The sequence below is a fragment of the Dromaius novaehollandiae genome, chromosome 23 (genome assembly GCF_036370855.1).
Source record: "Dromaius novaehollandiae isolate bDroNov1 chromosome 23, bDroNov1.hap1, whole genome shotgun sequence".
NCBI classification, from domain to species: Eukaryota; Metazoa; Chordata; class Aves; order Casuariiformes; family Dromaiidae; genus Dromaius; species Dromaius novaehollandiae.
Window position 1 is genome coordinate 2,976,620 of NC_088120.1, and position 22,566 is coordinate 2,999,185.

Consider the following 22,566-nt stretch of genomic DNA (forward strand, 5'->3'; position numbering starts at 1 on the left):
GATACTCAGTACAAAACATAATGTAAATATTTCGGCAAAACTTCCAGGAAAACTCTTAGTAAGTGGCACACTTTTTACTTGGCCATGACATAACGAGTCACAGGTACAACTACATAGCTCTGCAGATAATTTTATTTGCGCTTGTACCAGAGCTAGTTCTGCATTCCTTTAGCAGCTCATAAAATAACTTGCTAGTTACTCCAAGGGTGTTATCGAATTATGAACAGACATCTGTACACATACTGTTGAGTTACTCCACACATATTGTCACTCACTGCATTGGAAATATTTAGTCCTTACAAAGCCAGGCAATGATATCTAATATTTGTCTCTATGTAATAAAGATTTTTGCAGTTCTTCCAAATGCATTGCTAATATATTAATGATTTGGTGTATATTGGAGGGATAGTCAATCAAGTTAATTCTACACAAATATTCCAGACCATTCATAACTGTAATCTAACTTGAAAACTGTTCCAAAATACCACAGTTCTGTACTTTGTGAATGCAATTTCTTTTTAGTTCCCTCTCCCCAGGCAGCATCGTGCCAACAACTGCTTCATAGCACCAAGGATCTCCCTGTTCCTCAGAGTATAGATCATGGGGTTCATGAGAGGAAAAACCACTGTGTGGAACACAGCCACCACCTTGTCCAGTGGCAGACTACAGAAAGGTCGGCAGTATATGTACATAGCTGGCCCAAACATAACAAAGACAATAATAATGTGGGTGATGCAGGTAGATACTGCTTTTCTCTTCCCTTTGGAGATGCCTGTTTTCAGACGGATTACTAGGACACCATAGGAAAGGAGCAGAAGAATGAAACATATCAAGATGACTAGGCCACTGTTGACAAATATGATAAACTCTAGTACATAAGTGTTGGTACAAGCTAACTTAATCACCTGTGTAACATCACAAAAGAAGTTGTCAAGTTCATTGGGGCCACAGAAGGGAAGATGGACAACAAATGCAACTTGTATGAGTGAATGTGTGAATCCTCCAGCCCACGCAGCCACCACCAAGATCCAACAGACCATTTTCTTCATTAAGGTTGCATAATGAAGAGGCTTACAGATAGCCACATATCTGTCAAAGGCCATAGCTATGAGCAGAAAGATCTCAGCTCCTCCCAGGAAGTGGAGGAAGAAGAGTTGTGCTATGCAGCTTCTAGAGGAGATTGTCTTGCGTTGTGAGAAGAAGTCAGCCAGCATCTTAGGTGGTGTAATGGAGCAGTAGCAGATATCCAGGAAAGCCAGGTGAGCTAGGAAAAAGTACATAGGGGAGTCTAGCTGTGGATCTCTCCTGACTGTGAGAATGATGAGGATGTTTCCTGGAAGGACAATGACATAGAAAAGCAGGAAAAGGAAAAAGAGGAAGAGTTGCACTTCATGAGTCTGGGACAATCCCAAGAGCACAAATTCCATTACTTCTGTCTTGTTTCCAGTTTCCATTCCATTTATGAACATCCCTTTAAACACAAATTGGAATAAGTATGAATGGGATATAGCTATCAAATTTAGACACTTAAAATGCAGGTTTCTTTATCTGACCAATTCACGAATAGTTTCTTTTACAGTCAATAGGAAGTGTAAACTCTTCTAGGTTCTTATCCCACAGAATCACAGAGGTTGAGGATAGAAGAGACCTGTAGAGATCAACTAGTCCAAACCCTCTGCTCAAGCAGGGTAATCTACAGCAGGTTGCCCAGGACCATGTCCAGACAGCTTTTGAATATCTCCAAGGATGGAGACGTCACAACCTTTCTGCGAAACGTGTTCCAGTGCTCAATCACCCTCACAGTAAACAAGCTTTTCCTTATGTTCAGATGGAACTTCCTGTATTTCAGTTTGTGCCCATTGCCTCTCACCCTATCACTGGGCACCAACTGAAAAGAGTCTGCCCCCACTCTCTTTACACCTTTCCTTCAAATATTTATATGCATAAAGATAAGATCCCCCTGAGCCTTCTCTTCTCCAGGCTGGACAGTCCCAGCTCTCTCAGCCTCTCCTCCTACGAGAGATGCTCCAGTTCCTGCATCATCTTTGTGGTTCTTCACTAGACTTGCTCCAGTAGGTCCATGTCTCTCTTGTACTGGGAAGCCCAGAACTGGACACAGGACTCCAGATGCAGCCTCACCAGGGCTGAGTAGAGGGGGAAGATCACCTCCCTTGACCTGCTGGCAATGCTCTTCCTAATGCAACCCAGGATACCATTGTCCTTCTTGGCCAAAAGGGCACATTGCTGCCTCACGGTCAACTTGTTGTCCACCAGGTCCTTCTCTGAGGAGCTGCTTTCCAGCAAGCCAGCTGCCAGCCTGTACTGGTGCCTGGGGTTATTCCTCCCTAGGTGCAGGATTCTGCACTTCCCTTTATTGAACTTCATGAAGTTCCCCTCTCCCCATCTCTCCAGCCTGTCAAGGTCCCTCTGAATAGCAGCACAGCCTTATGGTGTATCAGCCACTCCTCCCAGTTTTGTATCATCAGCAAACATGCTGGGCGTCACTCTGTCCCATCTTCCAGGTCATCAATGAATAAGTTGAACAGGATTGGACGCAGTATTGACCCCTGGGGTACACGGCTAATTACTGGCCTCCAACTAGACTTTGCGCCACTGATCACAACCCTCCGAGCGCTGCCATTCAGCCACTTCTCAAGCCAACTAACTGACCACTCATGCAGTGCATGACTCTGTGCAGTAGCTGCACTTCTTCAGCTTGCCTAGGAGGATGTTATTGCAGACAGTGTTGAAAGTCTTACTGATATCAAGGTAGACAACAACATCCACTGCTCTCCCCTCGTCTACCCAGCCTCTCATTCCATCACAGAATGGTTGGTTGGTTAAGCATGATTTCCTCTTTGTGAATTCATGCTGACTACTCCTAATCCACCTTCTTGTCCTTCTCATGCCTTGGAAATGAGATCCAGGACAAGCTACTCCACCACCTTCCCAGAGACTGAGGTGAGACTGACTGGCCTGTAGTTCCCTGGGTGCTCCTTCTTGCCCTTTTTGAAGACAGGAGTGGCACTGGCTTTCTTCCAGTCCTCAGGCACCTCTCCTGATTGCTGTGACCTTTCAAAGAAGATTGAGAGTGGCCTTTCAATGACTGGGTGTGTCCCATCAGGGCCCATGGACTTGTGTATGTCCAGTTTGCTTAGATGGTCCCTAACTCGATTCTCCTCCACCAAGGGAAAGTCTTTTCTCCAGACTTTCTCCCTGGTCTCCAGGGCCTGGGATTCCTGAGGGCTGGTCTTACCAGTGAGGACCTAGGCAAAGAAGGCATTCAGTACTTCAGCCTTTTCGGTGTCCTTTGTCACAAGGACCCCTACCCCATTCAGCAGCGGGCTCACATTTTCCTTAGTCTTTCTTTTGTTACTGATGAATTTATGGAGGTCCTTCCTGCTGTCCTTGACATCCCTTGCCAGATTAACTCCAAATAGGCCTTGGCCACTTTCTTGGACCCCTCTTCCTTCTAGGACACTGTCCCCTGGGATTCTTCCAAGCAGGTTCCTGAAGAGGCCAAAGTCTGCTCTCCTGAAGTCCAGGGCTGTGATCCTGTTCTTTGCCCTCCTCCCTCTCTCAGGATTCTGAACTCCACCATCTCATGGTCACTGCAGCCAAGGTTGTTCCCAACCTTCACATCTTCAACAAGCCCTTTCTTCCTCTTAAGTACGATATCCAGCACAGCAGCTCTCTTTGTTGGCTCCTCTATCACCTGCATATCTCATGCAAATTCAGACATCTGAAAAAGCCCAGCTTTTTTTTTTATCTTGGAATGTCTGTTGTAACTGGGTCTGATGTGTCTCAAACTCCCCATTTCCCCCCATTACAGCAAAAAAATAGTAACATGCACAATAAACTGGAGGTACAGATGAATGGGTGTATAGGACCAATTATTTAATCCTATATTCTAAAAAAATAAATTCAGCTTGGGAATTCATCTCTCTCAATTTCAAATTTTTAAAGCTGTCTGATTCTAAGGTAGTCATCTAGATTCCAAGCAAAATCAATGGAAATAAATAGCACTGATGAGAACAAATTCTGTCAGGCTGCTTTGGTTCTCCATAACATTCTCCTAAACAACACCATCTAAACATGGAACTATAAATTTTAGCAACAAACTGTCTTTTCCTAAGTTATAATTTAAGTAGCTTTTTAAGTTGAAATGCTCTGAGAGGGTCCATGAATTCAAAGATGTTTTGCAATGTAGGTCAACATGGAGATTCTATTGCATGCTCTATGCTTTTGCCAAATGACTCCTCATAATTCAGGTGTTCATTTATAATTTCTGTAACTGTTTTTCTTGGCCCTGTTTTAGATTAATTGATTTTGAGTCTAATTGGCTTACAAACAGTAAAACATCTGTAGAAATACTGAAAAAAGTTGCAGTTATTTATATCTTCTAAAAAACTGTGGAAATGTGTAAGTATTTTTTCCTTGAATAAACATAGATCCTCACATTTGGATGCAAAAAAGCTGCACTGTAGAAGTGCTGTTTCATCACTATTGAGTATAAAGAGATCTTGATTACTAGCTTAAACATAAATGTCTACTTCATAAATATCTATGTTAGATGAACTGAAGTAATAATTATGAAAAGATTTGAGAAGCTGAAGGTTTCACTCACTTGAAATATTGTTACCATCTACTTTAGGATGAGATGCATTCCATTCTGAAGAGGTTGCCACATTCAGCTAGTTATATGTACATGTCTACAATATAATGTCTGAATCTCATCTAGTTTACATCACCTTATAGTTAAAAAGAAAAAAAAGTAATAGGCAAATTAAGGGTGTATATCCCCTCCTCCATGGTGGACATTTAAAACAAACCACATGATTTGCAGTCCATAAGAAGGAATTCCTTTCCATTGATTATAAAGGACATCTCAGGTCTATACATTCCCATGCACATCATTTTTGAGAATTTGTCTTGATTGAAGATCTGCTACACCTCAACATCCTATACAGGATGCTGGTCAGCTTTCTGACTGGGAATAATAATATCTCAGTCCACAAGTGTTTACTACAATATTACTTACTGTTTCACAAGCATGGTGTTAGATCCTAGCAGTGATGACTTACGATTTTCATTTAGCTCTTTGAAAGCCATTGCGTTATGCAACAATAATCAACAACAAAATCTGTCTCCAGCTGATTACTTCACCATGGGCATGTCTTTCTGTCTAACACTCTACTAAAAACTTCATTTTTTGTGCCCCACAGAAACTGACTATTCTCTTTGATTCTTTTCCAATGATTAAACTTTCTTGTACTGGCAGCTAGATAGAGGGACTTACGAATTGTTCTATGGCCTGAAGAAGCTTTTACATTCACTTGTTTTTCATCTTGACAATCTATATTTTTTATTGGAACAAATATCCTGGAGATCTCTTCCACTAAAGGGTGAAAAAAAAGCCTTTCCACCTGTCTTCTCACCTCAATGAGCTATCTATCTTGTATTGAGCTGTACTCATTATTTACAGTCTTCCACAGACTGAGGCACAGAAAGATTTTTAGCATAATCTTCTCTGCTTTCTCTTAAATTCTTTGCTCAGCCCTCTCTTATAAAGTTTAAGAAACAAAGAGGAAAGGTGGCCCTGGGGAGAACAGTGAGTGAAACACTGGTGTCGTGAAGAAACAGAATAATCCAAAATCAAAAATACAATATAGTTCATCTGACAATACCAAGAAAGAAAGAAGATTTCATCTGATGTAAGTTAAGATGTCTACATTTAGGCTAATCAGATAGACAGCTTTGTGGGAAGGATGGGGTAGTGGGAGGGTCCTTTCAAATAACAAGATTAATAGAAAAAGACTGTATCAGCAAGAGGGTAGCCTTAAGTGCACCTGAAGTGATTCTTCCTCCACATTCAGCCCTTGTGAGATCCTATCTGGAGTACTGTATTCAGTTTTGAGCCCCCCAGGACAAGAAAGACTGGAGCAAGTCCAGCTGAGACCAGAAAGATAGTTAGGGAAGTAGTATGGAAACAACTTTTATGCAAAATAAGAAGTGACAGGTGTTCCAACCCCAACTTCTGTGGAAGCCCTGCCTTTTCTGCTACACTGAAAAAATCAGTGAATAGGGTGGAATTCAGTTCCTTATTATGGATGTCCAGTGCCATTTTAGACACACTGGGATATATCCATGCAGATTTGAAAGATATGGCACAGGTCCTATTGGAGATTTTATGATTTCTGGAACAGCTGCTGGTGGCCAGTGAGACATCCTAGGTCCTCCAGAATTGTTGCATCTAAATTAAAGTATCCTAATTTACAGGATTTATCCCATCCTGAATTTGTTTATTTATAAAAATTAATTAATTAATTAATTAATAGAAAGAGTTATCTGAGAAAAATGCTCTTAGCTGTTTTATTTGCTAAATACAACAACTCAAAATGTCATAGGATGAACAAAATTTTGTAAAAAAGAGGACAAAAAAGGAAGATCTTCATTTCTGACAGTGCAATGAAAACAGGGAAATTTAAAAGCAATCAAGAACACAAGTCTTCCTTTTTTGATCAATCTGTGTCTAGTAAGCATTAAACAACCTAACATTTAACAGCTTTATGATACAATTTTGCAGTTCCTTTCATCTTTACTTTCACTTACTTTCACTGTCTTCATTGTCACAAGATCATTTAATTCTGCAATTATACATGGAAGCTCCAAACATACACAGACTCCAAGCAAGACTGACCTTCTTTCTTCTCTCTTCCAAAGAAATAATCTTATAAAAAAATCATTCAGAAATGTCTTTGTTTGGCTCACGAACAGGAAAAATGGAAAATGTTCCTTGGAGGATTTTTGCTTCCTTCTGATGTTTTTTGTTGAGATTTCTCTTGCTTAATTTTAACTATTTATCTCTGAGAAGACTAGTCTCAGTCATTTAAGTTCACTGTACAGTCCATGGAGGAGAAAAGGCAGTCTCATAAGGTGATTCACAGCATCCTTACATGGTTGTCCTAGAGAGACACTGTAGAATACTCTTTAATGGTGTCAGTTTTTCTCTCATGATTATAGCAGAATCCTACACAAATACTCCAGTCTTGGAGAAAACTTTTATCTCTGAAATTAAGTGAGTGGAATCTCACTTTTGTCTATAAGAGGAGAAATGTTAGTAAGTATGTTACCTCTTGGAGGACTCTCTTAGAAGATTCAGGGGTCATCTTCGTTTGCATCATCAAGAACATGACAAAGATTTTGCAGTTTATCTTCTCCATCTACATGACCAAGTTTGTGCAGTTTATCTTCTCCATCTAGTTCACCACAAAAAGAAAATCCTAAAAAAGCAAGCAGATAAAAAATAGTTCGGAATTTTATTACTAAGTGGGCTTTGCAGAACAACATCTGAACACCACAACACAGAATAACATATGAGGAAAGGTCTGTCTTTACTGCAGTATTGGCTAATGGAATTTCTAATTGCACACAAGTGAAATTAATAAAATGTTTATTATTAGATAGAAAAATAAATGCTCACAGCTCCAGATTCTTAGCTCACAAGAGAGAAAAATACAAGGGCTGAAAATTACAGCCACATTGCTTATTTGTTTCATATATGGGATAAGGTGTTTTTTTTATTTGGTGTTTTTTTTTTTTTTTTTTTTTTTTTTTTTTTTTTTGTAGAAGTATCTCATCCATTTGTTTAGTGTCCAACAGTGAGTAGGCTCAGCTTCTGCTGTCCTTTGCTTTTGTCTCTAGAACCCAGATGCATGCCATTTCTCCTGAGGGACTTCATTAAGGATCCTAACTTAGAAGCTTGAATGCCCTTTTCCTCAGCTCAGTGAGGTCTGGCTTTGACAAAATAGTAACATGAACAAGATAGTTCTATAATCAATTGACCATGCTTCACTGCAGCTGGAGAAGGAAAGAAAGGGAAGCCGGGAGGGGATTAGATGGGAAAGACAAGAACCAGTATCTCTTCTGCCTCAGTGGAAACCCCTCTGCCAATGACTTAGGAAGAAATGGGATAAAGAGTGAACTTTCCTGTGGAAAGGCTCTTGAACTCTGACCGTTTCCCCAGCTTACCCTTACAAGATCTCTGATTCACAATTGCTGGCAGTAATCCTGACACTGTTCCTGGCAGGCAGTGTTGCTGCCCCTAGGTACGGAGGCTTGGAATTGTCCTGGTGGGAAGCCCAGGGGTTCTTGTTTGTAGTGGCACCTCCAAGTGGCAATATACCAAGAGGGGGTCCAGAAGTGCACTGAATCCTGCAGCTACAAGAAACCAGGGAACCTGGTGGCAATCACATCCTTGTCAAGCTGGAGTGCTGCACAGGAGTGCTGGCACAGTGAAAACTGATCCTTGTGGTGATGGGGCTCTCCCCTGAAAAGGTGATGGTGACAATAAAGTGACTTTCTTCAGAGTTGCTAGAGAAACATAGTTCCCATGTGTTTAGAGTACAGGCAAATGGATGTATTGCTTCTTTTCTGCCCTGCGTAGAAGAGCCACCTGCCCAATTTGCCTTACCCCAGAGCTCGAATATGGCCAGGTCTTTGAAGCTGTGGCTATGCATGGTGGGATCTGGTCTATGGTGGCCTCTCCTTTCATTCTTCCATGCCTCACATTCACAGAGCATGTTACTGATTGCTTAGCAGGATCATGCAGTACAGAACATCATAAAGCTGATTCAGAGGCCACTCTCTTTCTCTCTGGAAGACTAAGTTGACAAGCTCCCATGTACAAATCCCGTCAATGTTTTGGACAAATGAATCACACCATACAAATTAAAAAAAAACAACCAAACAAAGGAAAATAGGGTAAAATATTCCCAGAAGTATCCACCACTCATTTTTGAGGTATGCCAGCTAGCCAGACTCCGATCTCAGAAATATAAGTTGAATCTATCTGAAACAGTTTATATCTGAGTTGTGTACAGAAATGCTGGCACTGGCTCAGAGAAGATGAAAATTTGGTCACTTTCATGTTTACACATTACAGGTCAATGATACAGAAGTGGTTCTTTTCTCATCTTCTTCATCTAGAGTTGGATTCTGAAAGGAACAGAAGTGCAGATTCAACTTTGAGCCTCAGAGGTTTTTGTTCAGGATAGCATTTATAACATTTATTTACAAGCCACTGTTAGAGTGAGCTTCACGTACCTAACTGTATAGGCATCTACAGCAGAAGTCATCCTGGGGTTCTTTTATGCTCAGTCAATTTTAGTCACTGTAGGAATCAAGTCTAAAGTATGATTCATCTCCTGCTGAAGAAGGTTTTTTGTGCAAATGCAGAACACATTGCTGATATCTAAACCATGAGGTTTATCTCATTCTTGAAAACACAAGCAGAATTTATTGTCAGAAAGTAAATGAAGAAAAAAGGAGTATATAATTGAGATGCTAATATTTATGTGTCTTCTTCCAGGGCATCTGGCATGATCTCTAGGGGCAATTCCAGAAGGACAATGGTTTCTTTATAAATGCTGTGTTATATCTGTCAACACTATGGCCATCTAAAATGGCATTAGACAGTTATGGTAACAGAATCTTTCCCAATATATCTCTAAATGGTATAAAATACTGAAAATATTTTTTCATAATTTACTTTCTTGAACTTTGAAGAAGCAGTTTACCTCTCCATTTTAAGTATAGCAGGAAAGTAGCAGCCACATCCATCAGCTGGGACAGAGACCTTCAGGTCTCAAGGGTGCACCAGGCTGAGCTCCAGAGGCTGGGCAAGAGGGATCCTTTGGTTCTGGGGTCTGCTAGAGGTGGCATCTTTTTAACTTCCCTTAACACTGTTGTGGCCGCAAGGTGGGAAAAGGAGGGTCGGATACCAGCACAGAGAGACACTCAAGGCATGTGAGCGGTTAAATGAATTAGATTTAATGAAGGGCTTACACTCCAGACTGAACAGGGAGTCCCAGAAACTGTGAGGAGGGGTTGCCAATGGGAGGTTGCTGGACTGATGGGTCAGACACCCAGGCAGGACTCACTCTGTGTGTCCTAAGGGCCTCTTTTATCTACTAGAGTTATTTCCTTGTCTCAGCTATACAAAGCTTGATTAGTTATTGGCTGTGAAACAGCTAGACACTGTTGACAAAATGGAATGTGCATGTTCAGCCCTGACCGATTTTGATCAGTGTGTAGAGAGTATACTACCAGCTGTCAGTCACCTGATTCCTCATCAGAACTTCCGCAGGTGTTCTCTCTACAACTGTGTATTGTGTAACCTCACTAATATTCCACATATTTCCACACTTTCTGGTTAAATTGACCATTTCCAAAATCATTTATTAGGCAGACTATCGGGACATACGTGTTTTCCACTACTCATCTTCCTCCTCCTGTAGCTCTTTGCCCATTAAGTTATCAGCTATCTAGTTATTTCTTTGAACTTTGGGGAGTTCAGTGCTTGCCTTGTCTTTCAGTAGTCTGTCTAATGGTCTCTTCAGTCAACTCCTTAATTCTATCTGTCCTTTTCTTTCTTTCTTTCTTTTTCTTTCCATCTATCTATCTATCAATCACATTGCTAGTAGGTCTATCCCTGCAAAATAAGATCTTCAGCGGAAGAAACTTGGACTTATTATACTTAATATAATATAAAGATGAGGAGTGTATTTTATTTTTATTAGTTTTTTTAAAATTTTTTTATAATTAAGAAAATTCCTTCCATGTCTCTGTGCAGCTAGTTCTCAAAATAAAGCAGGTGGTAATTGATGGATATAAAATCTAACATTAAGCTATGAACTTCAGTGAAAATAGATTGAATGTTAAAAAGAGTGATTAAAGCTCCAGATGTCTGATAAGAGCGGGATCAGAAGGAAGATGGAGCATAAAGTGTTTGACCTCAATGGTATTGCTTTTCATATATATCCTGACATCATTACGAGACAGTCTGGATCAGTTTTAATTGCAGAATGATAATAACTGCTATTCTTTAAGTTGAAAGGGGCCAGACTCTTTTCAGTGGTGCCCAGCGATAGGACGAGAGGCAACAGGCACAAACTGAAACACAAGAAGTTCTGTCTGAACATCAGAAAAAACTTTACTGAGAGTAACAGAGCACTGCAGCAGGTTGCCCAGAAAGCTTGTGGAGTCTCCTTCCTTGGAGATGTCCAAAAGCCATCTAGACACAATCGTTGAAAACATGCTCTAGCTGACCCTGCTTGAGCAGGGGGGTTGGACTAGATGATCCAGAGGTCCCTTCCAACCTCAACCATCCTGTGATTCTGTGAAATATAAAGACAGACAGAAAAACATAAATCTTTTTTTTATTAGATATTCTTAGAAATCTTCCTCTTTTATCAATGCTCCTGAAATCTCTTCAATTAGCCACACAGTCCTTGAACACTTGAAGAAAATTATTAAAAGAGGCATGACTTGTTAGCACTACTTGAATTTTAATGAGTTCTTCAGTGTTGTTCATGCTGAGTCCCTGAAGCTCAGATACTAAAGGAGGCTGACTAAACCACTCAAGGAATTAAAGCCAGAAGCAAACTCAAAAGTTTCTTTTTGTGTAAATGGGTCCTACTGAGACCCATTAGCAATGAAGTGTTATGGGAAATACCAGTTGAAATGCTCTTCCCTGTGCGGCTGATTAATACACAAAATTGAAGGCACTGACTGCAAAGTAATTGCCAGACAAAGGAAAAGTACAAGTGACTATTACACGAAGTAAACCTTTAATGCTTTTTATCAAAAGAAATTGTCAAGCACTAATGTCAAACCCCTTAGAAAAATGATCTTTTTCCTCATGAATTGCTCAAGACTCTTCCTTGGGGCAGTGCAATGGGGGTGTAGGTACAACGCACAATAGAGTACAATGATACAACATCTCCTGGTTTAGCCAGAGGGTCAAAGAGAAAATGAAGCCCAGGTGCTGGAAGAAAACTATGTCTTCTCAAGGCTTCAGTGACAGAAACAACAGCTGTAGCCAAGGTGACAAAGACCTCAGTCTATCTGGAGGTCTTTGGCCTTTTCAAGGCCCTTGGTGATCTCCATCACAAATTGTCTTACACTGCTCCATACCTGCTCCTGTTTTTCAATGGACTTTAGCTATCACTAATCTTTTATCTACCTTACCCTGACCCTGGGATCTCCTTAGCTTTACTGACATCTCACTGTCCTCACTGGCCTGAAATAAAAAGCCATGGGCTTGCTGGGATTTGCTGATGCTTGTGACTGTCCCACTAAGTCATTGGACTTTTTCAAAGCTCTGATAATCATCCTTACTCACTGAAGATATCCTAGTCCTAAACTTGTTTTTGTCTTCCCAGATTTAAATGTACATCTTAGCAGCAAACTGCCTGTCTTCATTCCTGTAGTGTTCTAAGAACACAGCTCTAACTACACTCCTTAACCATGACCCCATGTTTCATGAGTTCTCTGTCCCGCCTATAATTCACACTCTCGTACACGTACACAGCTCTCTCTCTGAACTCCAGTGTGCCCTGGTAACCCTTCTTTCTTCCTCTGTACTACCGGGACCCCACTCCAGGAGGTTCATACATCCTCTATGCTCATTGAAAAAGGAGAGGAAATGAGTAAGATTACCTCATGGGACATGAATGAGATTTGTCTGCCTCAGACAGCAGCACACTGTCACCATCTCCCAGATCAGGAAACATGTATGCAAACTGGAAATTAATCCACCATCTGTGATTTGCTTAGGGGCCTTCAGCCATGATTACCTGTTCATCTTCCACCCACATATTCTGTTCTGTGTCTGGGCTCAAAGTGTAATTCAGTGTGGTGATTCACTGAAGATCTGACCTACCACTGTCTATCTCATCACCTTTCCCTCTAACTCTCTATCCCAGCCCTCCACACTGTCTAGCACTGCCCTCAATTTTAACTCACTGCCTCTTCAAAAGAAGCCTTGAGCTTCCTGGATTTTCTAGTGCTTATCACAATCTTCCTTATACTCTCCAGAGCTTTTAGGTTGTGATGAATATGTAACCAGTATAAACCAGATAATTCTAGGGAAATTTTGAGGTGCAGAGTTTTGCAAGTTCATCTGAGTACTCATATCATCAGTAGCATATGAGGCTGCGAGTGCCTAAGTAACGATATCAGAACCAATGAGGAAAAGGTGATTAGGGCCAGCTTGTTTATTTGAGAAGAGTCTGAGTAGAGGAAAGGGGGTACAAGAGCAGCAAAAAGGTGGGTCCAGAAATACAAAAATAGGGAATAAAATACAGAATCAAGTAAAGGAGAAAGGAGGGTAGGAGCTTCTGACAGTAGGAGTGCAGACACGTGTGGAACCAAGACCATCAGAAAGCCCTTGGACACGTGGCTGGACTCCTCTTCAGGTCTATTTCTGAAAGGCTTTGTGTGGGAGGGTGGGGTAAGGAGGGATAATCTTGCACCCTAGCACTAACCAATAAGCAGGGAAAGGATATAGGATTGTAATTCGATAGTAGATATACATGATTCATAAGATTTAAGACTAAGAATTAATAGCTTTATAATTGTATGCTCTAATGTACCGATACTACAACTAATTCAGTGATAGTTGTGTGTTTTTAGATCATGAATTCATTGATTTATTGACTTTATTTCATCAATTTATTAGTTGTGCATTTAGATCATTTCATTGATTTTAGTTTTCAGGCTTGACTATTTTGTTGATTTTGTTTATCGATTGTGGTGTTGGTTTTTTTTAATTGGATTTAGAGAGCTTTATCATAGTGTTGGTTTATCGGTTTTTAGTAATGTCTTTCTTAACAATAAACACTGTAAACTTTTGAATTAGTTGTGTCTCAGGTCTCTGATCAAAAGGAGGAGAGTCAGACCTCTGTAATAACAGATACACAGATGTAGAGTCACCTAAGGGAACTTGAAATACATAAGTTGAATACCCCTGTGTTCTCTCTCCAGTCAGCAGAAGGAGACAGGTGGGATAAATCACTTTCTAGGTGCCTTTTTCTCATGGACATCTGCAAGGGATCCTGCCCTTTATTCCATGCCTAATGCTACATGGCTGTCAGGCCATTAAACAGCCAGAGCCCAGAAGCAGAACTCAATCTGTGCACAAGCTGAGTGGTGTGCAAGAAGAACAGCTCAGGTTTGTGGCTTCATGGCAGAATTTCTCAGCTGAGAAGTGGATTCAACATTTGCCATTCTCTATAGAGGAAAACTATCAGTGTCCAATTCATTTGAGGATTCAAGGTATGAGTTTTGCAAGCTGACCTTTCATCTGACCCATTTTAGCTGTGTACTTTAGGATGGGGAATCATGCTTTGTATTGATCCTATTCACTGCATGAACACTGACTGTAGAAGGTGCTCAGAAGGGTGGACAGATATGCTGGCTTCTAAACTGCTGGTATCTATTCTTAGACATATCAGTGCTTTTTTTCTTAGCTACAGATAATCTTGTGCAAACCACATAAACACCTCAAGGGCTATGGACAGGAGCCCTATCAAATTCATTCCCCAAGCAATGAAATGCCAGCATAGAATGCATAGTTTGACCATTGTTCTGGGATTAGGGAAAATAAAGAAAGCTCACTTCTTTTTCACCCCTGCCTTCTTTAGCATAGTGTTTAGAAAAACTCTGACAACTACATCCAAAATCATGATGCTGTCAGGTAGCTTATGTCTAATTGCAAGTAATATTGCATTGTTAGCTCCAGTCTTGAGCTTTAATTTGAGCCAAAACTATTTTAATAGTTTCAGTTCATACTGCCTTCATCTTCTTTCTGACTCTGGCTATTGTGTGGAACAACCCTGCTGGCTACCCAGAAGGTTGGGGAAAAGCATGTAATTTAACTGTTTTCTTTGAAGAGAAAGTGTGATGAAGTGATGAGGAAACATGTCCTGTGGGAAAAAAAACTGGGAGGAGGGGAGATTGAAGAAGTTCGAGGTTGTTCTTTTTGGGTCTAAGCAGGATGAACTTTGAAAGCTAGGAAAAATAAAGAGGGTCTCAATTAAGTTTTGGAATTAATGCTACTGCTACTGATAACAGCGATAATAGACTGCTATTACAATTTTTTTTATTTGGCCTCTACCCATAAAGATGTTTATGTGCCTCTGTTACTTCACCTAATGTTTAGCTGTACCACTTAATTAATAAACTCTACAGATATAGAGCTCTAAACTTGATGAAATCATTCTAAGCTGTCTTCATTCCATAAAATAGATCCACACTTCCACTGAACTCTTTTGAAAAGTTAAGTTTGGTAGTAAAACTAACTCGAATCATAATTATCAAATTATGACTGTGATACTCTTATATGTAGTGAAATAAAGGTGATGACTTCCCTCTCTTCATTCTTATCCCTCTATTTCCCTCAGTGTATAAGGTTTTGGAAGGAGAGGAAATGTTGCTGTTGTTGCTGTCAGGTCAAAGTAATGTATCTTTCTTCAAAAAACCTAGCTGCTGAGATAAGGAAAGTGAGTTTTTTGGTGCCAGTTAGGGAAGTGGCTGTTGCATGTAGAATGACCTATAGGTTGTGATACTTTAAATGTTATTATTTTGATTTCTAGTTTCTGAAGTCGTAACTCTGCAACAGCTTTGAGGTCTCTTCATCGGCTCTATATTTCAGCATTTAATTGAAAACTACCATAGTCAGTGTCTTTGTTTAGATTCTGTTTAAAGACTAAAGCAGGCACATAGCACAGTTAGACATGCCAGAGTCTTACAGATGAACTATTCTCCTATAGACTAGAAGAGAGGTATTCTGGGGAATCTCAAACAACATGGCACACCTATATCTAAACTTAGGGAGCTGATCAGATGTTACATCTCAGCTTTTATAATGGTATTTCTGATGCCCAGCTTATATGCAGACTCTGTACCTAAATGTGAACATTCAGATATCTTCATCTCCAGCTGAACCCCTTCTCTTAGGATACACTGCAAACCAAAGAATCCCACTGCTGGTGGAAAGAAACTGCTGAAAGTCTTTAGTCCAACCTCAGTCCTAGATCAATCTGCCTGTGATATTGTCTAGTCAAATCTGGAAAATCTCCAAAGATGGGGATCATGGAAACAGAGGTTAATGGTTTCAGTGTAGCACTACCTTCCTAATAATTTTTTTGTTTTCTCCAATGTCCACTTTGAAGCTCCCAAGATGCAGTCTGTGTCTGTTGCTTCTGCTATACTATTTACCACTGCTGAGAAGAGTTTGTCTCCATCATTTTTTCAGTTAGTTATAGGCTGTTATTTCCCTTAACCTCTACTTCACCTGCCTAAAGCAGCCCAGTTCTCCCAATCTGTCCATACAGATCACTTTTTTTTTTTTTTTTTGGACATTCCTCTTGGACAAGAGGGCCTTCAGCTGGGTACAACATTTCAAATGTGGCCAGAGCATATACTGTGGTGAGTAAAAGGGGGATAACTCCCCTTGACTGGCTGGCCAAACTTGGTTGAGGTTGGAAGGGATCTCTGGAGACCATCTAGTCCAACACCCCTGCTCAAGCAGGGTCATCCAGAGCATGTTGCCCGGACAGCTTTTGAATGTCTCCAAAGATGAAACTCCACAACCTCTCTGGGAAACGTGTTCCAGTGCTCAGTCACCCTCACAGTAAACAAGCTTTTCCTCACATTCAGATGGAACTTCCTGTGTTTCAGTTTGTGTCCATTGCCTCTTGTCCTATCTCTGGGCATCACTGAGAAGAGTCTCTTTACACCCTCCTTTCAGATACTCATACACATTGGTAAGTTCCCCCCTTAGCCTTCTTTTCTCTAAGCTAAAAAGCCCCAGCTCTCTCAGCCTTTCCTCCTATGAGAGATGCTCTAGTCACTTAATTATGTTAGTGGCCCTTTTTGACATTGGTCAACAAGATTTTGGTGATCATGTTTGGGGTGTGCATCACACTGAGCTGTTTCATCTTTATTATCATCTCCTAGGTTCAGATCTTCTCCACTGTACTGAGAATCCCATCCAGACAGAAGAGACATAAAGCATTCTCCACTTGCCTCTCTCGCATCATCATTAGCTTATTTTTGGCATGGAAAACTTTTCATATGTAAGATAGATATCATTCCTCCTATTGGGATCTACTGGCACCTGTGCTGTGTGCCATTATTACACCACTAATAAACCCAAATGCTTATAGCTTAAAAAATAAGAAAATACAAGAAGCCCCTGAGCAGGATGATGACAAGGACCTAAACAGGATCTCTTACAAATGTGATTTCATAGGTGTTACTCTTCATTTACGTATAGGTTTGTGGGAGAAGGATTCTGTCACAAATCCTGATAAACTAAATTGCAGTGAATCATCCAAGGATTTAATGTGTTGCATCCATTAATGTGTGAATCTCTGAAATCTTTTGTTTTCCTAAGGGACCAGTGTCCCCAAGATATGGGGTGGAGGGGAGACTTTTTTCCACTTCCTTTTCACCCATCCTGTCCCATGTTACACATTTTCTCCTAGCTCCTCATGAGAATTTTTCAGTCCAGATGACAGAGTAAGGGTAAGAACAAGAAAAGGGTTCTGGGCGCTCTCTCCTACATACTGAGGGGGTTTGATCTCACCTAACACCACACAGCTACAGTATAAAAATTAAATCTGAACTAGCTACCTAGGATGCCCTTAGATCCAATGGAGAGGAATAGGGACTTCTTGAACACCAGTCATCAAATATGTTAAAAAATGCTATCTTAGGATGAGATGAGATGAGATACCCCGATTCTCTCCAGCGGCTACACAAATGTCCACCTACATGCACTGATTAGTTTCAGCAGTCTACATGTATGTATGTCTTTCCATTTGAGATGAGACTAAGGATACTGAAGATATGAGCTTGGACATGGTGGCTGTGGTGCAGGACATACAAGAGACTTACGCTCTTCTGGAGCAACAACTGGAGACCAAGTTGTACATGTTAGGACATCTCAAATGGAAAGACACATCTGTGTGTGGGAAACTAAATTAAACTCCAGGTGACTCTTTCAGATGTGTATGACTACATTGCTGCATCTAGAGTTTTTCTGAGATCAGATCTTGCTTACCTAGCTTTATGCATCACCCTTGCCTGTCTTTACGAATGGAGAAATATGGCAGTTTTAATACACCATTTTTTTCACCCTGAAATGGCTAAAATAACTGAGATGATTCACATCCTAAAAATATCTTTTTCTCCTTACCGGAGGATGTTGAGAGGTTTAGCTCAGATCTAGACCCTGTGGTTATCTAAATATAAGTGCAAAGCTAGTTTCTCTTGGATTTTCAGAAGCACATAATCAGTAGAACTGGTTGAAAATGCTTACCACTCACTGACTCCAGAGATAACTTTGGGTAAATACCTCAGATTGACTTGTTTATTTTTTAAAATATATATAAAGTTTAGGGAGACAAAAGCTACCCTTGGAGTTAGAGGCACTCCAGACTATTGGAGTGTAGTCACTCTAATTTAGTCATAGGTGTCTGAAATGTATTTGTCTAAGATTATCATCTCAGCCCCTTCCAATTTGTAATGGAGATTAACATAGGCAGATGGAGATTCATCCTACTATTTACAATGTAAACTTTTGCATTCCTATCTCAAAATGAGAAGAATTGCCTTCTGAGAAATTCCCTTTCTTCTCTGAATCTAAATGGCAGCTTAGAACACTATGTTCAACTTAAGTGCTTGACTTATCTTCCCTTCAACAACAATTTCATGCTTCTTATTGGCAGATAAATACATATAGACATACAAAAATTTCTTTGTGTTTGCAAATGCATCATATCTTCAGATCTTGTCATAGTATTCAGCATCTTTATCACACAGGCTCAGCAGCTCTTCTCCAAAAGTACGTAAGCACTGCTGCACTCATGCACACTGACAGTCCCTTTTTCCAATATTCTGTCTCAAACAATGATCATAAACATGTGACTAGAGAAAGTAAAAGTAGGGAGAGCATATGTGATTATCGCCTTCCAGCATTCTGCCAGCCTCTGAGCGTTTTCAGCTCATGAGTGCATGACACTCATGATTTGGTAGATCTCTATCATATGCTCCTTCAATTAACATCTTTTGTAGGCAGATGGGTTTTACCCTACTGAATTATTCTTGTTACGAAAGTCACTCTCTGGACCTTTTTCACTTAGATATATGTTCTGAGGGGACCTGAACAAGGCACTACAGCTTTGGTAAGCTGTAAATTTCTCCAGGACATAGGAGTGTGTTCTGTTTTGTCCTCTATATACTTCCTAATAAATCCTAACATCTGAGTAGCTTTTCTTGACCACTGCTGACCATTCAGATGATAATTTCATCTAACCTTCTATTAGAACATCACTTTCTTGCTCTGGAGCTGTAATGGGCAGCTTAGGGCTTGTGTAGTCCAGTAAGTATAATTTCGACATTTGCAAGGGATGTCAAGGGCAACAGGAACTTTTAAGAGCCCATTTTGAATGGGGAAGGTGATTTAATGGCAGCAGATACATGTAAGGCTGAGGTACTCAATAACCTCTTTGATTCAGTTTTAACCAACACGATCTTCCAGACCTTGATTAGTGAAAGGATTCAAAGAGAAGAACCAGCAGTGAATGAGCATTGAGGATTATTTGCAAGATCTAAGCCCATACAAGTTTACAGTATTTGATGGGCTGCATCCAACAGTGCCAAGAAAACTGATGTCCTTGCAAGGCCACTCTCTACCATTTTTGAAAAGTTATGGAGAGTGGAGGTGGTCCTGATGCCTGGAGAAAGGCAAGCATTGCACCCAATTTCAAAAACAGCCAAAAGAGCAGTCCAGGGACCTAAGGGTCAGTCAGCTTCTCTTCAGCCCCTGAAAATCATGGAACAAGTCCTTTGGGACCACACTTCCGGGCACATGTACAAGCAGGCAATTGGGAACAGTCAGCAAGGACTTACCGAAGATAAATCATGCCTTATCAGCCTGACTTCATTCTATATTGAAATGACTGGATTTGTGGATGAGGGGAGAACAGTGGAAGTCATTTGCCTCAACTTTAGCAAGGCATTCAATATGGTATCCCACCATATTCTTGTATCCAAGTTAGGACATTATGGTCTGGATGGGTGGCCAGACAAATGAGTAAATAAACCTCATTGGATGATTGGGCTCAATGGGTCATGGTTAATGGGTCATGCTCTACCTGGGTGCTGGAGGCAAGTGGAATATCATGGAGGTCTATCCTGGGACATGTCCCATTTAACATTTTTATCTATGATCTGGAGTTGGTGACAGAGTGCACGTACATCAAGTTTTTGGCTGGCACCACCTGGGGGATGGAGGGGGGAGCAGTCAATATGCTTGAGGGTAGGACCGCTACACAGAGGGACCTGGACAGGCTGGAGGAATGGGCCAACAGGAAGGATTATGAAGTTCCACAAGGGGAAATGCAAAGAGCTTCACCTGGGAAGGAAGAACTCCTTGCAACAACACATGCTGGGAACGGAGTAGCTGGGGAACAGTCCTGAGGGAAAGGAGCTGGAGGGGCCTTGTGAAAGGGAAGCAAGCTGAACATGAGTCAGCAGTGTGCCTTGGCAGCAGAGATGGCCAACAGCATCCTGAGCTTGTATGAACAGGATCACAGCCAGTAGATCCAGGGAAGTGATTATCCCCCTCTGATGGGCACTTGTTAGACTGTATCTGGAATACTGTGTAGTTTTGGGGTCCCCAATGCAAGAAAGATCAGCTGGAGCAAGTTCACTGGAGAGCCACCTAGGTAACAGGGGGCTGCAGCACTTGCCTGTGAGGGGAGGCTGATGGAAGTGGGTTTTGTTCAGCCTGGAGAGGAGATGGCTTTGGGGGGACCTAAGAGCAGCTTTCAAATACCAGCAAGGAAATTATCAAGCAGAAACTAGGTGTTTCACCTAGTGGTGCATGGTGAGAGAATGAGAGAATGAGCATAAATTGAAACAGGAGAGGTTTTAAATTGAAATTTTCACAACGAGGTGATAGGTGCTGCACACGCAAGCATGGAACTCAGGATGGTGCAGCCCATAGAAAAGTGGTTTGCTCTGGGGTGCTCCCCAAGAGTTATGGAACCACAGGCATAGCACAGCAGGAGTCACCACACTGGGGGGTTGCTGTAGCCTAGTGACACATCCTCCAATGACCCCATGATTACTGAACAAACTAAGTCAGCAAAGGGGAAGGGATACCTGCTGGAGATTATGTGACACCACAGACTCACATCCTAAGCATCCAGGCACTGTGGATTTTTTCCACTAGATGACCTGTTAGTGAATCCCTACAAGAGTCAAAATCATATAAAAGTCAAACCATACAAGAGTCAAACTGCAGGGGCAGCTCAGACTGGTAAGAACCAGACATGGGGTTATCTGTTGACATGCGCACTGTTACTGAGTTCATACAACTACTGTGGAACTATAGTCTGGTATTATTTGATTGGATAATGAACTAAGTCCAGGAGTAAGGGAAAGATAAAAGAAAATAAACCTCTTCATCTGGACTTGGATCACCATCAGCTGGCCTGCTGACCTGACAGCTGCTAGGGAAGACATGAATCATCCCTGCACACTGGAGCACGGTGAGAACAATCTAGGGAAAACTACCAGAGGGGTGGCCCACAGGGACAAGGAAAGGTTAAGAGCGGTTACTGTACTGTGCACCCATGGTTTGACCATAGAACTCTGATACATATATATTCTTTTTCTTTAGTCCTGTTGCATGGCTAGCTTTACTATACTTCTAGCTTTGTTATATTTGTAGTTTGTAAATGTATAGAACCTCTTATCTTTAATGAACTCATATACTTGACTAGCGATGATCTCTCAAGTTCAGTGAGATTAATCCCAGAATCTGAAAGAATCCTTGACACACCTCTATTAACGCGTCACATGAGGACAATCAAGATCTGGAACAGGTTGCCCAGAGAGGTTGTGCGGTCCCCATACTTGAGGCATTCATGACTAGACTATATAGAGTCTGGAACAACCTGGTGAGACCTCATAGCTGATGCTACTTTGAGCAGGAGGTTGGACTAGAGACCTCACAAGGTCCCTTCCATTCTGAATCATCCTATGATCCTGTGAAAGGAAGTGACCTTAAAATCAGCATCCTTGTCATGTCCCACTAGCCCTCCTGACCCTTGCCCCTTCTCACTAGCTCTGATCTCTTTTAGCAGGCTTTGTGATGTCCTCGATGACCTCATGATGCTGTCTTCCTTGCTGCTTGACAATCAAGTTGCTGTAGCCGAAGTCACCTCATAATCAATATCCCACCTGTGTTAGGTTTATCTGGTTCTTCCTTTCCCCTCCAGTCAAGCTATCATCACTGCTGGGCAGGCTTTGTGATGCACCTCAGGATATCACAAAGCCTGCCTGCTGTTGGCCAGTCAGGTTATTGTAACAGATGTAACCTCACAATCAACATCCTACCTGTGTCCCCTTTACCTGATTCTTCCTTTCCTTTCACAGCATTTTCTTTAGTCTGAAGGCTTTGTGATGCACTTCATGAACTCATAATGTTGACCTGCCTGCTGTGAGCCCGTCATATTTTTGTAATAGAAATGACATCGCAATCAACATGCCAACCACATTGTCTTTACTTGCCTATCTCTGCCCCTCTGACTGTATCATTATGTCAGCTGTGCTGGTTTTGTGATGTGCTTGAAGACCTGAAAATGCCATGCTGCCGTCTGGTGGCCAGTCAGGTTGCTGCAACAGAAGTGGCCTCACAATCAACAT

At 41.2% G+C, this 22,566-nt stretch overlaps 1 protein-coding gene across 1 annotated transcript; it reads right to left on the bottom strand.

Annotated features, from left to right (window-relative positions):
• Positions 1 to 518: 518 nt before the first annotated feature.
• On the bottom strand, positions 519 to 1,454 carry LOC112994169 (olfactory receptor 4N5-like). Its single transcript, XM_026118361.1, has one exon. The coding sequence runs from the start codon at positions 1,452 to 1,454 to the stop codon at positions 519 to 521; it is 936 nt and encodes a 311-aa protein (XP_025974146.1).
• Positions 1,455 to 22,566: the final 21,112 nt, after the last annotated feature.